This window comes from Oncorhynchus mykiss, chromosome 6 (assembly GCF_057628025.1).
Source record: "Oncorhynchus mykiss isolate SJ-2025 chromosome 6, ASM5762802v1, whole genome shotgun sequence".
Lineage (NCBI taxonomy): Eukaryota > Metazoa > Chordata > Actinopteri > Salmoniformes > Salmonidae > Oncorhynchus > Oncorhynchus mykiss.
The window spans coordinates 2,381,405-2,395,123 of NC_143027.1; the positions used below are offsets into that span (position 1 = coordinate 2,381,405).

At 41.4% G+C, this 13,719-nt stretch overlaps 1 protein-coding gene across 22 annotated transcripts in view; it reads left to right on the forward strand.

Moving 5' to 3' along the window:
• The first annotated feature begins 5,718 nt into the window (after positions 1-5,718).
• Positions 5,719-13,719, forward strand: part of LOC110525160 (zinc finger RNA-binding protein) — a 62,826-nt gene continuing 54,825 nt past the window's right edge. For 15 of the 22 annotated variants that reach the window (XR_016496476.1, XR_016496477.1, XR_016496478.1 and 12 more), the window contains exons 1-2: positions 5,739-5,849; positions 6,082-6,163. Coding sequence is in view for 16 of the 22 variants with exons in the window: in XM_036979203.2 (XP_036835098.2) it covers positions 5,813-5,849; positions 6,082-6,163 (119 nt within the window). In the remaining 6 variants the exon portion in view is untranslated. Of the gene's footprint in view, positions 5,850-6,081; positions 6,164-13,719 lie in introns of all 22 variants that reach the window. The other 7 variants (XR_016496479.1, XR_016496480.1, XR_016496481.1 and 4 more) reach the window with 2 other exon arrangements.

Sequence of the window (13,719 nt, forward strand, 5' to 3'; positions counted from 1 at the left end):
AAACATTCTCAGTATTTGAATATTTTGGTAGATGTAAAACGTTCTCAATATTTGACTCTCTTGGTAGGTGTAAAAATGTGTAATAATGTTTACTCCGTCAGCTTTGGGACAAATGGCGGAGGTGCGTGTGAACGCTCAAATGGAGGGCCAAGGGAAAGGGGGTGATTTAGGATTCAGTCACACACACAAACTAGTGTCATGAAATGCATGCACCAGGAACAGGGTACACTGACTTATCAGATATCAGATATCAGCAAGCTAGGCTAGCTATGTGCAGCAAGCTAGGCTAGCTGTGAGCATCAAGCTAGCCTAGTTATGTGCAGCAAGCTAGGCTAGCTGTGAGCAACAAACTAGCCTAGCTAGGTGGAGCAAGCTAGACTAGCTATGTGCAGCAAGCTAGGCCAGCTATGTGCAGAAAAATGGCTAGCTAGCTGCTTGGCTGAACACAGAAAGTCAGCGCACTGTTCTCTGATTGCAAAAAAAATGGATCTGTCTAGTCACAAGACTTTAGCTAAAGATGTGACATGTTATTTCTTGACAATATGAGAGGTTTTAAAACTAGATCGTTCAGATCATACAAACTTTTTTTTCTATAACTCCTGAAGACCGTGGAGTCTCATCTTATGTATTACAGGGCTGGGGAGGCCCGGGGCCGCCCGGGGAGGCCCGGGGAGGCCCAGAGACCTCACAATATGATATTATCATGAAACTTAGGTGCCGATGCGATACACACTGAGTGTACAAAACATTAGGAACACCTTCCTAATATTGAGTTGCCCCCGCTTTTCCCCTCAGAACAGCCTCAATTCGTTAGGGCATGGACCTCAACAAGGTGTCTAAAGCGTTCCACAGGGATGCTGGCCCCATGTTGACTCTACAAGGTGTCTACAGCGTTCCACAGGGATGCTGGCCCCATGTTGACTCTACAAGGTGTCTAAAGCGTTCCACAGGGATGCTGGCCCACGTTGACTTCAATACTTCCCACAGTTGTGTCCAGTCGGCTGGATGTCCTTTTGTTGGTGGACAATTCTTGATACACACGTGAACGTGAAAAACCAAGCAGCGCTGCAGTTCTTGACACAAATCGGTGCTTCTGGCACCAATTACCGTACTCTATTCAAAGGCACTTAAATATTTTATCTTGCCCGGTTCGAGCCCAGGCTCTGTCGCAGCCGGGCCGAAAGCGGCGGCTGCGCAGCGTCGTCCGGGTTAGGGAGGGTTTGGCCGGCAGGGATATCCTTGTCTCATCGCGCACTACGCATGGCTCTCGACCTTCGCCTCTCCCGAGTCCGTGTGGGAGCTGTAGAAATGAGACAAGACAGTAACTACCAGCAATTGGATACAACGAAAATTGGGGAGAAGAAAGGGTGTAAAATAAAAATATATATAAAACAATATTTTGTCTTGCCCGTTCACCCTCTGAACGGCACACGTACACAATCCATGTCTCCATTGTCTCAAGGCTTAAAAATCCTTCTTCAACCCGTCTCCTCCCCTTCATCTACACTGATTGAAGTGGATTTAACAGGTGACATCAATAAGCGATCATAGCTTTCCCCTGGATTCCCCCAGCCAGTCTACAGTTATGGGAAAAGAGCAAGTGTTCTTCATGTTTTGTACAGTCAGTGTATATTGTGATTCTTACGATTCCATATTGTATTGCGATTCGATCCTGTGATTTTATTGCAATTTGATGTTCCAAACATATTGCTCACCATATGACCCCCCCCCCCCGACCCCCCCATCACTATTATGCATCTGAACTGGGCTTAGCAGTACATGCCTGCCCTAACTGTCAATTTGCCAGGGTTAGAGGTGTCAAGGCCCTTTCTATGACTAACCTGGAACATGACCGTCGTCTGGCCGGCGGAACCGTCCTGCTCCAGGTGTAGAGATCTTCTCAGGTGGCGCACTGGGCTTCTTCTCCTCGGGATGAAACGTATGTTCAGTTAGGAATATTCACAACACACAGACCTTTATTTCTGCTTTACCTCAAGCTTTCAGACACAGACCGACAGGACTGCATACCTTGGTGTCCACCTCACTGTCAGTTGCTTTACCTCAAGCCTTCAGACACAGACTGACAGGACAGCAAACCTTGGTGTCCACCTCACTGTCAGTTGCTTTACCTCAAGCCTTCAGACACAGACCAACAGGACTGCATACCTTGGTGTCCACCTCACTGTCAGTTGCTTTACCTCAAGCCTTCAGACACAGACCGACAGGACTGCATACATTGGTGTCCACCTCACTGTCAGAGTTTGCTGCCAGATGTGGACGACAACATTTCCTTTAATTTGGGCATTTTGCTGGGAAACATAGAAGGGCGTCAACATGACAGTAGCATATTAAGTACAACACTGCCACCAAGTGGCCACAATGTGCATCATGTACAGAACCAGTCAACAGTTTGGACACACCTACTCATTCAAGGGTTTTTCTTTATTTTGTATTATGTTCTACGTTGTAGAATAATAGTGAAGACATCACAAAACTATGAAATAACACACCTGGAATCATGTAGTAAGCAAAAAAGTGTTAAACAAATCCCCCAAAATATTTTTGATTTGATATTCTTCAAAGTATCCAACCTTTGCCTTGATGACAGCTTTGCACACTCTTGGCATTCTCTCAACCAGCTTCATGAGGTAGTCACCTGGAATGCATTTCAATTAACAGGTGTGCCTTGTTAAAAGTTCATTTGTGGAATTTCTTTCCTTCGTAATGCATTTGATCCAATCAGTTGTGTTGTGACAAGGTATGAGGTGGTATACAGAAGAAAGCCCTATTTGGTAAAATACCAAGTCCATATTATGGCAAGAACAGCTCAAACAAGCAAAGAGAAATGACAGTCCATCATTACTTTAAGACATGAAGGTCAGTCAATGCGGAAAATTGCAAGAACTTTTAAAGTTTCTTCAAGTTCAGTCGCAAAAACCATCAAGCGCTGTGATGAAACTGGCTCTCATGAGGACCGCCTCTGCTGCAGAGCACTAGGGAACTCAGACTGGGGCAAAAGTTCACCTTCCTACAGGACAACAACCCTAAACACACATCCAAGACAACGCAGGAGTTACTTGGGGACAAGTCTGAATGAGTGGCCAGCCAGAGCCCGGACTTGAACCCGATCGAACATCGAAGAGATTCAACGGCGGTTGGCATCCAATGTTCATTGTTCATTACGAAAGCTGAAGAACAGGAACTTTCCCGCAGGAAACTGAACTGCTGGAGGTCAGGGTCAGTAGTTGTAGACAAACTCATAGAAAACAGAAAGGAACACAAACCGGTGCCGACAGAGATGGCCGCCTCGCTTCGCGTTCTCATCCATATATTTATTTATTTTACCTTTATTTAACTAGGCAAGTCAGTTAAGAACAAATTCTAATTTACAATGACGGCCTAGGAACAGTGGGTTAACTCCCTTGTTCAGGGGCAGAACAATAGATTGGGGGTTTGAACTTGCAACCTTCCGGTTACTAGTCCAACTCTCTAACCATGCCTCCCCATGTACACATTCTTATTCACTCCTTTACACTTGTGTGTATAGGGTAGTTGTTGTGAAATTGTTCGATTACTCGTTAGATGTTACTGCACGGTCGGAAGTAGAAGCACAAGCATTTCGCTACACTAGCATTAACATCTGCTAACATCTGCTCACGCTCTTAGATTATATTTATGTAACATTTAGACCCTTAAGTCTTCCTCGGGCATCCATATCCCTGGTGGGGGGTGGAAGGTCCTACACATAGGGGCAGTACTCAGTGACATCACTTCCTGAAACACGTAAAAAAAGATTATATATAGCATAGTTTCACAATATTATCATTCAATGTATCAAAATATATGATCATACACAGGGAATGTGATCCATTTACAGTTGAAGTCGGAAGTTTACATACACTTAGGTTGGTGTCATTAAAACTCATTTTTCACCCCCTCCACAAATGATGTACACCTTAGCCAATGATGAATCGAGTCATGCTTCTTCAGTAGTGGAATAAAGACAATTAGCACTTGAATGTTGTATATAAATGCTGTGTGCAAATACTGGAATGATCTATTATTATTATAGAATTGTTCATAGACCAATTTTTGACACTGCATTCACGTGTAAAGGCTGCAAGTACACCGAAATTAAGTCGAACTGAACGTAGACGGAAGTCTTTGTATAGTTGTCTTTTCAACTACCTGAAAAATACATATTTTCAACTTTTACTTTCGACCGAAATAACATCGAATAACATTTTGTTAGGTGGGAAAGCATTAGCTTTGGTGAGGGGGAGCTAATGCAAGTCTTTAAAATCTCTGTCATGGTTCCTCACAGAAGTGTAGCTCAGAACTACAGTACTGCTACACTTCACCCCCATTTGACCTCCACCCTGTAGAGACAGATCACAGTCATGTCACCATTGTGACCAACTTGGGCTTCAAAACCTGAGTCTCCTGCTATTCACATGACTGTTGCCCACTGAGCTAAAGACAGTCTTCAGCACTGCAGGCAAGGGATACTCATCATCGTCATCATCATCATTCATAGCTCCGAACCACCAGTCATACGAGTGTCTGCTAAATTGAATATTGTAGCGACCTCATTCTGGAATTCTTGGCGTAGCGGTTAATTAAGGTGTTGGCTTGACAGTTGCTGGACCTGGGACGAGTCAGTGGAGGCTATTGAGGGAAGGAGGACGGCTCATAATAATGTCTGGAACGGCGCTAATGGAATGGCATCAAACACCTGGAAACCATGGAAACCATGTGTTTGATGTATTTGATATCGTTCCACTGATTCCACTGGATCCACTCCAGCCATTATCACCAGCCCGTCCTCCACAATTAAGGTGCCTGCCAACCTCCTGTGGTACGGTACGAGCCCCAGTGGGGCTACCCCCTGAATTTGCTGTAATAGTTTTGTAAGAGAAAAATATAACCAAAAGATGTTAATTGCCTTATAATAGTTCAACACAATGCATAGATACATTTCATATAAATAATCTATTTATTTGCAGTGGTGCAAAGTACTTAAGTAAAAATACTTGAAAGAACCACTTAAGGAGTTTACTTTACTATCTATATTTTTTGACAATTTACTTTTACTTCACTACATTCCTAAAGAAAATAAAGTACTTTTTACAACATACATTTCCCTGACACCCAAAAGTACTAGTTACATTTTGAATGCTGAGCAGGACAGGAACATGGTCCAATTAACACACTAATCAAGAGAACATCCCAAAATGCATCTGCCTCTGATCTGGCAGAGTAGACTCACTAAACACAAATGCTTCGTTTGTAAATTATGTCTGAGTGTTGGAGTGTGCCTCTGGTTATCCATTCATTAAAAAAAAAAATGGTACCGTCTCGTTTGCGTAATATAAGGAATTTGAAATGATTCATGCTTTTACCTTTGATACTTAATATTTTAGAAATTAAATTTACTTTCGATACTGAAAAATCAAATCAAATGTTATTTGTCACATACACATGTTTAGCAGATGTTATTGCCGGTGTAGCGAAAATATCAAATACTTTTTTACTTTTACTCAAGTAATATTTTAATGGGTGACTTTCACATTTACTTGAGTCATTCTCTATTAAAGTATGACAACTGGGTACTTTTTCCACCCCTGATAATTTGATATTATGGTTTGGCCAAGTCCGTCGACATCAGAAAAAAATAAAAATAATCAGAGGCCTAATAGAACTACAATTCCCATGTATATCTGCATGCGCGCCTGGTCCATTTCCTGGTCCGACCTTCTCATATAAATACGCAGGGTTACAAGACAAGAGTTCGTCAGAAAATACAAACCCAATGATTCCTATATGTCCAGTGGTCTCCTTCACCTATGGTGAGTTAACGTTAATAAAAACGATTGAATTAGGTAACAAGACTTAACAATTAATAATTTATAACATTTACGAGGAAAGCTGGGGGTGGGTTTGTCGGTGTGTCCTTGAAGTGCTCTTTCTGCCTGTTTTAACGCCTCTGCAGTGTACTGTATGCGGGGGTCTTGCTTCAAACAGTAGCTAGCTACCTAACCCACCGTTCACCCTCGATGTATCTTTGTCCCCTTTCTGCAGTGCCCAGCCGGCTTGGTGAAGATGCCAAAATGGCTACCGGCAACTACTTTGGATTTACCCACGGTGGTGCTGCACAGTACAGGTAGGATATGACTCCTTGGAATTGGAAATATGCGATCCATCACTGCGGGAACCCAATTTTAAAGGACAGTCGGTGCTATCAGGGATCCTAGGGACCTTCACTACCTTTAACCCTAACCTAGCCAATAAAAAAAAATATATACACTTCAATGGGGGGGAGGGCACACGGCCCAAGGATCCCGGACCTTTAAAGGATTCCCCAAAGGAAGTTGCGGCCTCCACTTTGCCGTAATATCCTGTCCTCGTTGGGAAATGTACGTTTGGTTCCACCTCCGATTTAATTTGAAGGTTACTTATACATATTCAATAATTGGTTGTGGGAAATTAAGCATGGAGTTAATAATCAATCAAATTGTATAAAGCCCTTTTTTTAATATATATATTTATTTTTACATCAGCCGATGTCACAGTGCTGTACAGACACCCAGCCTAAAACCCCAAACAGTAAGCAATGTAGAAGCATGTTGGCTAGGAATAAACATCAACAAATGGGGCACTGACAGCTGTCAGTGTAGCTAGCATGGTAACATTAGCAAACTAGCTATCTTGCTAACCATATCTAACTTAGCTAACTAGCTAATCAAATTAAAGTTTATTTGTCACATGCGCCGAACACAACAGGTGTAGTAGACCTTATAGTGAAATGCTTACTAACCAATAGTGATTTTCAAGTTTAAAAAAAAAGGTATTAGGTGAACAACATAAGTAAAGAAATAAAAACAGTAAAAAATAACAGTAGGGAGGCTATAATGTTATCTGTTGCTGTTAAAAAAAAAAATGACAAGATTAGGTTCTGGAGCTGGATTTGTTAAGTCTCTTTTTGGTAAAACGTCGTCACCGATGGAAACTACCGGCGTATCTTTTGAATTTGCCATCTATATTTATCTCGAGTTTTGTCATCTTCCATAAATTGGCAAATCTGCCAGTTTATGCTTGATCCAAAAATAGGGTCATGGGCTTCGTCTGGAGGGGGTGAGCGGCGCATGCACAGGCCTAATTGATCTCCATACCCCACATTGTGTGACGGTGCAGCTCTGCTCTGTTCGTTCCACATTGACATGATTGGTTGATGGTAGGTGGGGGCGTCAGTTCCAGTATAAACACTCAACAGCTCTGCTCAGTATTCAGGACCTGACTTCTGTAGATACAGCAGAGCCTTCAACTTCGCAGCGGATTCTGATTTAATAAACAATGGCTGATAGGCGGTAACATTAAAATAAAACCCAGTCCTGAAACTAAATGCAGCTGGAAAAATAAAATATTTTTTAAAATTTTATTTAACCTTTATTTAACTAGGCAAGTCGGTTAAGAACAAATTCTTATTTACAATGACGGCCTACCAAAAGACCTCCTGCGGGGAGTGCTGGGATAAAAAATTACTATATAAAACACGCATCATGACAAGACAGACAACACTACATAAAAAGAGACCTAAGATGGCAACACAGCATGGTGGCAACACAGCATGGTGGCAACACAGCATGGTGGCAACACAGCATGGTACAGACAACAGCACGAAGGGCAAGAAGGTAGAGACTACAATACGCAAAGCAGCCACAACTGTCAGTGTCCATGATTGAGTCTTTGAATGAAGAGACTGAGATAAAACTGTCCAGTTTGAGTGTTTGTTGCAGCTCGTTCCAGTCGCTAGCTGCAACAAACTGAAAAGAGGAGCGACCCAGGGATGTGTGTGCTTTGGGGACCTTTAACAGAATGTGACTGGCAGAACGGGTGTTGTATGTGGAGGATGAGGGCTGCAGTAGATATCTCACATAGGGGGGGGTTTTATAAATAAGCATCAACCAGTGAGTCTTGCGACGGGTTTACAGAGATGACCAGTTTACAGAGGAGTATAGAGTGCAGTGATGTGTCCTATAAGGAGCATTGGTGGCAAATCTGATGGCCGAATAGTGAAGAACATCTAGCCGTTCCAGAGCACCCTTACCTGCCGAGCTATAAATTATGTCATCTAGCATGGGTAGGATGGTCATCTGAATCAGGGTTAGTTTGGCAGCTGGGGTGAAAGAGGAGCGACTACGATAGAGGAAACCAAATCTAGATTTAACTTTAGCCTGCTTCTTTGATAAGTGCTGAGAGAAGGACAGTGTACCGTCTAGCCATACTCCCAAGTATTTGTATGAGGTGACTACCTCGAGCTCTAAACCCTCAGAGGTAGGAATCACACCTGTGGGGAGAGGGGCATTCTTCTTACCAAAGAGAGAGCTTGTTGGACACTAAGAAAGCTTTGTAGAGCATTTAACACAAAATCCGGGGAGGGGCCAGCTTAGTATAAGACTATCTTCTGCATATACAGTTGACGTTGAAAGTTTAAGTGTTATTTGTTAGACTGTAACCTAAAGTTGAAGTCGGAAGTTTACATACACCTTAGCCAAATACATTTAAACTCTGTTTTTCACAATTCTTGACATTTAATCCTAGTAAAAATTCCCTGTTTTAGGTCAGTTAGTCACCACTTTATTTTAAGAATGTGAAATGTCAGAATAATAGTAGAGTGAATGATTTATATCAGCTTTTTTCTTTCATCACATTCCCAGTGGGTCAGAAGTTTACATACACTCAATTAATGTTTGGTAGCATTGCCTTTAAATTGTTTAACTTGGGTCAAACGTTTTGGGTAGCTTTCCACAAATTTCCCAGAATAAGTTGGGTGAATTTTGGCCCATTCCTCCTGACAGAGCTGGTGTAACCGAGTCAGGTTTGTAGGCCTCCTTGCATGCACATGCTTTTTCAGTTCTTCCTACAAATGTTCTATAGGTGTGAGGTTATGGCTTTGTGATGGCCACTCCAATACCTTGACTTTGCCCTTAAGCCATTTTGCCACAATTTTGGAAGTATGCTTGGGGTCATTGTCCATTTGGAAGACCCATTTGCGACCAAGCTTTAACTTCCTGCCTGATGTCTTGAGATGTTGCTTCAATATATCCACATCATTTTCCATCCTCATGAAGCCATCTATGTTGTGACACCAGTCACCAGTGCACCAGTCCCTCCTGCAGATAAGCACCCCCACCCCCGTGCTTCACGGTTTTGATGGTGTCCTTTGGCTCGCAAGTCTCCCCCTTTTTCCTCCAAACATAGCGATGGTCATTATGGCCAAACAGTTCTATTTTTGTTTAATCAGACCAGAGGACATTTCTCCAAAAAGTACGATCTTTGTCCCATGTGCAGTTGCAAACCGTAGTCAGGCTTTTTTATGGAGGATTTGGTGCAGTGGCTTCTTCCTTGCTGAGCGGCCTTTCAGGTTATGTCGATATAGGACTGGTTTTACTGTGGATATAGTTACTTTTGTACTTGTTTCCTCCAGCATCTTCACAAGGTCCTTTGCTGTTGTTCTGGGATTGATTTGCACTTTTCGCACCAAAGTACGTTCATCTCTAGGAGACAGAATGCTTCTCCTTCCTGAGTGGTATGACGGCTGCATGGTCCCATGGTGTTTATACTTGCGTACTATTGCTTGTACAGATGAACGTGGTACCTTTAGGCGTTTTGGAAATTGCTCCCAAGGATGAATCAGACTTGTGAAGGTCTCCAATTTTGTTTCTGAGGTCTTGGCTGATTTCTTTTGATTTTCCCATGATGTCAAGCAAAGAGGCACTGAGTTTGAAGGTAGGCCTTGAAATACATCCACAGGTACACCTCCAATTGACTCAAATGAAGTCAATTAGCCTATCAGAAGCTTCTAATGACATAATCTTCTAGAATTTTCCAAGCTGTTTAAAGGCACAGCCAAGTTAGTGTATGTAAACTTCTGAACCACTGGAATTATGATACAGTGAGTTATAAGTTAAGTAATCTGTCTTTAAACAATTGTTGGAAAAATTACTTGTCATGCATACAGTAGATGTCCTATCCCGACTTGCCAAAACTATAGTTTGTTAAAAATACATTTGTGGGGTGGTTGAAAAACGAGTTTTAATGACTGCAACCTAAGTGGATGTAAACCTCCGACTTCAACTGTAAATGGATGAGAGCTTCCTACTGCCTGCTATGTTGATGTAAATTGAGAAGAGCGTGGGGCCTAGGATCGAGCCTTGGTGTCCTCCCTTGGTGACAGGCAGTGGCTGAGACAACATATGTTCTGACTTTATACACTGCAGTCTTTGAGAGAGGTAGTTGGCAAACCAGGCCATAGACCCCTCCGAGACACCAATACTCGTTAGCCGGCCCACAAGAATGGAATGTTCTACCGTATCAAAAGCTTTGGCCAAGTCAATAAAAATAGCAGCACAACATTGCTTAGAATCAAGGGGCAATGGTGACATCATCGAGAACCTTTAAGGTTGCAGTGACACATCCTTAACCTGAGCGGAAACCTTCATGACTTGTGAACATCGACGTGATACGGTCACCGCATCAGCCCCAATGACAGCCCACTTGGAGTTAGCCAAAAAAGCACTTATAGGTGTCTCAGACAAGATTCTCTGGTCTGATGAAACCAAGATGAAACAATTTGGCCTAAATGCCAAGCGTCACATCTGGAGGAAACCAGTCACCATCCCTACGGTGAAGCATGGTGCATGCTGTGGGATGTTTTTCAGCGTCAGGAACTGGGATACTAGTCCGGATCGAGGGATAGATGAACGGAGCAAAGTACAGAGAGATGGAATCCTGCCCCAGAGTGCTCAGGACCTCGGTCTGGGCGACAGTTCACCTTCCAAAAGAACAGTGACCCTAAGCACAAAGTCTCTGAATGTTCTTGAGTTGCCCAGCTAGAGCCCAGACTTGAACCTAATCGAACATCTCTGGAGAGACCTGAAAATAGCTGTGCAGCGACGCTCCCCATCCAACCTGACAGAGCTTGAGATGATCTGCAGAGAAGAATGGGAGAAACTCCCCAAATACAGCTGTGCCAAGCTTGTAGCGTCATACCCAAGAAGACTCGAGGCTGTAATCGCTGCCAAAAGTACTGACTAAAGGGTTTGAATACTTGTCATATTTCAGTGTTTTTTATTTGTAAAAATGTATCTATTGTGTGTAGGTTGACAAGGGGGAAAATTAAATGCATTTTAGAATAAGGCTGTAATGTTACAAAATGTGGAAAATGGTCTGAATTCTTTCCAAATGAACTGACTGAGTTATTTTATTTGTTTTAATCTTATTTTTTTAAATAGAATTTCTTCCACTTTGACATTTTAGCGTATTTTGTGTAGATTGTTGACACAAAATGAAAGTTTTTTTTAAAATCTCACTTTTTAACACAATGTCAAATCTAAGGGGTTTGAATACTTTTGCAAGACCCTGTATCTTGCTGTCACCTATCGTACACAAACCTACCAAAAACACAGCTAATCTAGAGTCCTTTAGAATGATTTGGTTTACTAAAACACAGCTAATCTAGAGTCCTTTAGAATGATTTGGTTTACTAGAACACAGCTAATCTAGAGTCCTTTAGAATGATTTGGTTTACTAGAACACAGCTAATCTAGAGTCCTTTTAGAATGATTTGGTTTACTAGAACACAGCTAATCTAGAGTCCTTTAGAATGATTTGGTTTACTAGAACACAGCTAATCTAGAGTCCTTTAGAATGATTTGGTTTACTAGAACACAGCTAATCTAGAGTCCTTTAGAATGATTTGGTTTACTAGAACACAGCTAATCTAGAGTCCTTTAGAATGATTTGGTTTACTAGAACACAGCTAATCTAGAGTCCTTTAGAATGATTTGGTTTACTAGAACACAGCTAATCTAGAGTCCTTTAGAATGATTTGGTTTACTAGAACACAGCTAATCTAGAGTCCTTTAGAATGATTTGGTTTACTAGAACACAGCTAATCTAGAGTCCTTTAGAATGATTTGGTTTACTAGAACACAGCTAATCTAGAGTCCTTTAGAATGATTTGGTTTACTAGAACACAGCTAATCTAGAGTCCTTTAGAATGATTTGGTTTACTAGAACACAGCTAATCTAGAGTCCTTTTAGAATGATTTGGTTTACTAGAACACAGCTAATCTAGAGTCCTTTTAGAATGATTTGGTTTACTAGAACACAGCTAATCTAGAGTCCTTTAGAATGATTTGGTTTACTAGAACACAGCTAATCTAGAGTCCTTTAGAATGATTTGGTTTACTAGAACACAGCTAATCTAGAGTCCTTTAGAATGATTTGGTTTACTAGAACACAGCTAATCTAGAGTCCTTTAGAATGATTTGGTTTACTAGAACACAGCTAATCTAGAGTCCTTTAGAATGATTTGGTTTACTAGAACACAGCTAATCTAGAGTCCTTTAGAATGATTTGGTTTACTAGAACACAGCTAATCTAGAGTCCTTTAGAATGATTTGGTTTACTAGAACACAGCTAATCTAGAGTCCTTTTAGAATGATTTGGTTTACTAGAACACAGCTAATCTAGAGTCCTTTAGAATGATTTGGTTTACTAGAACACAGCTAATCTAGAGTCCTTTAGAATGATTTGGTTTACTAGAACACAGCTAATCTAGAGTCCTTTAGAATGATTTGGTTTACTAGAACACAGCTAATCTAGAGTCCTTTAGAATGATTTGGTTTACTAGAACACAGCTGCTACCCAATATAGTCCTTTAGAATGATTTGGTTTACTAGAACACAGCTGCTACCCAATATAGTCCTTTAGAATGATTTGGTTTACTAGAACACAGCTAATCTAGAGTCCTTTTAGAATGATTTGGTTTACTAGAACACAGCTAATCTAGAGTCCTTTAGAATGATTTGGTTTACTAGAACACAGCTAATCTAGAGTCCTTTAGAATGATTTGGTTTACTAGAACACAGCTAATCTAGAGTCCTTTAGAATGATTTGGTTTACTAGAACACAGCTGCTACCCAATATAGTCCTTTAGAATGATTTGGTTTACTAGAACACAGCTGTAGTAGGCTACCCAATATTTCTATCCAAATCAACTTTAGTCGACAACTTAGATGGCTGTTGTCGTACCAAGAGGATTGTGCCATTTAACCCATAAACACACAACAGTATTTATGAGAAACAGTTCGGCCTATTAGGTGGTAATGTTTTAATGACCATTTTAGTTGTGGGGTGCTGTTTTAAATGTTTTTCAGGGCAATTTTCCTGCGTCTCTTTTTGAGAGCACGTTTCCTGTAGCAGCAGCTTAGAGCTCATTGATGGAAAGCCAAGACTATTCTTCATGGCATTAGCAGGCAGAGCATGGTGGCTCTTTCTGACCTGTCAGCATGCTGACCACTGGACAAAATGGCTTCCCCCCCCCCCCCCCCCTTCCCTCTGTTGTCAGAGAGACCAATGGTGTGAAATCATCCATTAGGAAATGAATGGGACAACGGTACACCATATCTTCAGTGATTTTAATTTGTGTAGAAAACTTTATTTTAATAATAACTTTTCAAATGAGACAAATCACTAATTTTAAGCATTTAATCTATCAATTTTTCCAGATATATTACACCAGAAAAGGAAATTTGCTATTTTGTTGTCTTACTGAGTTTGGTTTTAACTACGAGGGAATTGGCACCAAACTACTTTTGACTAATTCTGAGTGCGCATGTTTCTCGACAGAATTCTACTCTACCATTGTGTGGA